The sequence below is a fragment of the Triticum aestivum genome, chromosome 3D (assembly GCF_018294505.1).
Source record: "Triticum aestivum cultivar Chinese Spring chromosome 3D, IWGSC CS RefSeq v2.1, whole genome shotgun sequence".
Lineage (NCBI taxonomy): Eukaryota > Viridiplantae > Streptophyta > Magnoliopsida > Poales > Poaceae > Triticum > Triticum aestivum.
This window is the reverse complement of record NC_057802.1, coordinates 613,480,615-613,484,666: the sequence shown is the minus strand read 5'-3', so window position 1 is coordinate 613,484,666 and position 4,052 is coordinate 613,480,615. Positions and strand designations below refer to the sequence as shown.

Here is a 4,052-nt window from a genome sequence, read left to right as displayed (position 1 = left end):
CACACCCTTAGTCATGTGTATTAAATTCATATCTTGCAATGGGTCGATCGTAGCTGCCTATGTTTCTTGTTGATGACTTTGACCTTGTTGCCTTGCATCATCTTCACTAAAAATAATAAAAAATAATTTTGTGCATCACAATGATGCAGAGGCCGGGGTTTGACCTCCTTTTTTTGAAAGAAAAAAAAAGATACCCGTTCATACACAATGTTTGCTAAAGGAACATCTGTATTTTTTATTACGAAAGCTCAAGTGAGCGGCGAATTACTAGGCTTTTACGGACTAGAGAATCTATTCCCTTCTGTTTTTGAGCTAGGTTGATAAAATATCATCAGTGGGCAAGTGGTAAATGGCCTTTCGGCTCATTCGAATCATGTTCTGCACTTGGATCATCAAAGCACCTTCCACCTTCTCCACGACTAGGATTAGGACTTACCAGTTACCCTCCATGTTATATAGCTTTGCTCCTTGTTGCTGCCGCAGTAGGCAAGAACACAACATCGAAAAAACAGAGCAGCTGGCTCCATTGCCCCTGCTTCTCAGCATGCGCCATTTGATCCTCCTACTACTAGCCATCTTCTTTGCTCCAACATCCTCCACCATATCTTCTCCTAACCAACAGGCACAGGCAGCCTTCCTCGTCACCTCATGGCTGAACAACACGGCTACACGTCCAACGGACTGGTTGCTCGGGTTGGCCTCACCATGCGGGTGGTCCCACATCAGCTGCGATGCTGCAAGTGGCACCACAGTGGTGTCCATCATATTCAGTGATATCCAACTAGGTGTGGTCCTCCCGCGTGGCCTATGCGCCGCACTACCGCAGCTGAGCACCTTTATTGTCACCGGTGCCGGCCTGACTGGTTTCATCCCCGACGACCTATCCCGGTGCAGCCACCTCACTGTGCTTGACATGAGCAACAACTCGCTGTCTGGCTCTATCCCGTCGTCGCTCGGCAACCTTGCACCATCGCTCAAACAACTTCACTTGTTTAGTAATCTTCTCTCCGGTGAGCTGCCGGTCTCACTTAGCGAGCTGTGGCTAGTTGAGTCACTGCGCATAGGTGACAACCCGGAGCTGAGCGGGCAAATACCGGAATCTTTCTCAAAACTCCGCAATGTTATCACACTCGGCATGGCACAGACAAACATTTCTGGTTCCATCCCTGCCTCGCTAGGGCAGCTTTGCAGGATACAAACACTACGCCTACAGGTAGCAAGGCTTTCTGGGTCCATCCCACCAGAGCTAGGGAACTGTTCAAATCTCATCGACATCCACCTATATGAAAACTCACTATCGGGCCCACTCCCGGCAGCATTGGGCATGCTTCCACGATTGCATTTTCTTTACCTTTCTGATAACTTCCACACGGGGCCCATCCCAAAATCATTCGGGAACCTGACCACGTTACTGGAGCTAGACCTAGGTGATAACTGCCTTTCCGGTGTTGGACCGGTATTCCTTGGTAGGTTATTAGCTCTACGATGGTTGGACCTGAGTATCAACAATCTAACTGGCTCAATCCCTCCTGAAATTGGCCGACTCACCAGTTTGACTTATCTGATGATGTGCCAAAACCAGCTCAGTGGAACTATCCCAGCATCACTAACTTCGCTCATCACCCTTGAGTTTCTCGACCTCTCAATGAATCTTCTCACCGGCGTCGTACCCCCAATGTTATTCCATCTACCAAACTTAACTTCGCTATTGCTCAGATCAAATGATTTATCAGGACCACTGCCACATGACATCAGCAGGGCAAGAAACCTCACGTATCTTCACCTTGGTGGCAATCGTATTGCTGGGTCCATACCTCCAGCGGTCGCTGGAATGAAGAGTATAAAATACCTCATCCTCAGCAACAACCGGCTTACTGGACCTATGCCTGCTAAACTGGGAAGCTGCTTGCAGCTGCAGATGATCGTTCTTAGTAACAACATGTTGAGTGGGACTCTGCCAACTTCACTGGTTGGTTTGAGAGATCTTCAACAGCTCGATATCTCACATAACCAATTCACAGGCCATGTGCCACATATGCTTTCTCAGCTCAAAGCCCTGAAAAGATTGATGCTCAGCGGAAACTCATTCGTTGGCCCAATACCGGCATCTCTCGGACAATGCACCAATCTTGAACTCCTTGACCTTAGCGACAACAAGCTCTATGGGCTTATTCCTGATGAGCTTTTTGACATTGATAAGCTCAACATTGTGCTAAACTTGAGCGCTAACAAGCTCACCGGGCAATTACCCGCAAAGATGTCAGCCTTGAAGAAACTCAATGTTCTCGACCTCTCACACAATGCTCTCAATGGCACCCTCGACCCTCTAGCTGGGATGGCCAGCCTTGTGACACTAAATGTGTCCAATAATAACTTCTCTGGGTACATTCCTGAAACTATTCTCTTTCAACATATTCCTATATCGTGCCTCATCGGCAATTCTGGGCTCTGCAACAAAGGATGGAATGTCTGTTCTGCCAAGGACACAGACGGCAGCCCGCAGACAAAGAAGAATGCCAACCAAAAGCACAACATTACCATAATATTTGTGGTGATTGCTGCAGTATTGGCAGTACCAGGGATTATTGTGACACTTAGTGTGTGTGGAAGAGGAAAATATCGTGCTGGTGACAGTATGGTGAGCCTGGAGTTGGCAAGTCTACCTAAGTTTGTGGCATTTCAAAACTTGACCTTCTCCATTGAGCAATTGCTAAGCAAACTTGCCGAATCAGACAAAATAGGCCAAGGTGCTGCCGCTGAGGTCTATCGTGTCAACATCAGCAACAACAGATCAGTCGCTGTCAAGAAACTTCGGCAAGGACAAGGGAAACCAAATGAGGGAAACAACAACATCCTCGGTCACCCCATCCAAAACACATTCTGGACAGAGGTACGCACAATCGGTTCAATCCGGCATAAAAACATTGTGCGGTTTCTAGGGTACTACTTCAGCAGTAGCGTCCAACTTCTCCTGTATGATTATGTACCAAATGGTAGCCTTGGCGGGTTGCTCCATGATGGCAGCAGTTTGCAACTAGATTGGAAAATTCGATACCAAATCTTGTTGGGTGTGTCACATGGACTAACATACCTTCATCATGACTGCACACCACCAATCATCCACCGCGACATCAAGCCGAATAACATTCTAATTGACCTTGACTTCAAAGCCTACATTGCAGACTTTGGCATCGCAAAGCTGTTCGACCCTAGAGCATTGATCCATACATGTGCTGGCACATTTGGTTATATGGCTCCAGGTAATATGTCTTATTTAATTCCGAATTGATTATTGTTCATGTTATTCTATTAAAAACAAGTCTCTCAAATACTGCATACAATTCTTCTTTCATATAGAATACACTCACGGGACTGAGATCAACGAGAAGAGTGATGTCTACAGCTTTGGAGTGGTCATGCTAGAAGTCCTGACAGGCAAGAAACCTATTATCTCAGTCGAAGATGCCACCCACATTGTTGAATGGGTCCAGGAGCAGAATGATGTGAGGGAGGCACTTGACTCTATCCTCCGGGGCCAGCCCAACTCAGAGATCCAGGAGATGCTGCAGGTGATAGGAGTTGCTTTACTTTGCACTAGGCATACCCCAAGTAGGCGTCCAACAATGAAAGACGTCACCTGTATGTTGGAGGAGATCCACGGGCAAGGAGCACATTAAGCTTTCAGCACTGTCCAGGGGGAAGCAACGGAGGCCCCCATCAATGTGCAAAGTTGAGTGATGAAATCATGCGGGTTCAGGACACTGTGCTACTCCCTCCGTTCCAAATTACTCGTCGTGGTTTTAGTTCAAATTTGAACTAAAACCACGACGAGTAATTTGGAACTGAGGGAGTACAACTTAAATAGTAAAACATGTTTCTAGTTGGCGATTTGATGTGTATTCGGTAGTGAAACACGTAGAGCTAAGATCCGGCACTTCGATGTTCCATAGAGACAACCCATGCTTGCGGTTGTACTTTTATCTTATCTTCTCTACTTAGTAGGGCAAAAATGGAATCATCCATTAAGTATTTCATTGATATTAAAAATACAA

General features: G+C 46.5%; 1 protein-coding gene across 1 annotated transcript; it reads left to right on the top strand.

The window, feature by feature from the left end:
* Positions 1-544: 544 nt before the first annotated feature.
* LOC123076687 (LRR receptor-like serine/threonine-protein kinase RGI2) lies at positions 545-3,744 on the top strand. The gene is made up of 2 exons (XM_044498809.1): positions 545-3,260; positions 3,358-3,744. The coding sequence occupies exons 1-2, from the start codon at positions 545-547 to the stop codon at positions 3,675-3,677; spliced, it is 3,036 nt and encodes a 1,011-aa protein (XP_044354744.1). The 3' UTR covers positions 3,678-3,744.
* The last annotated feature ends 308 nt before the right edge of the window (positions 3,745-4,052 follow it).

Coding starts and splice junctions, on each gene's coding strand:
- LOC123076687 (XM_044498809.1), top strand. CDS start 545: ATGCGCCATTTGATCCTCCTACTACTAGCCATCTTCTTTGCTCCAACA. Junction 3,261..3,357: donor ATTTGGTTATATGGCTCCAG/GTAATATGTCTT, acceptor TCTTTCATATAG/AATACACTCACGGGACTGAG.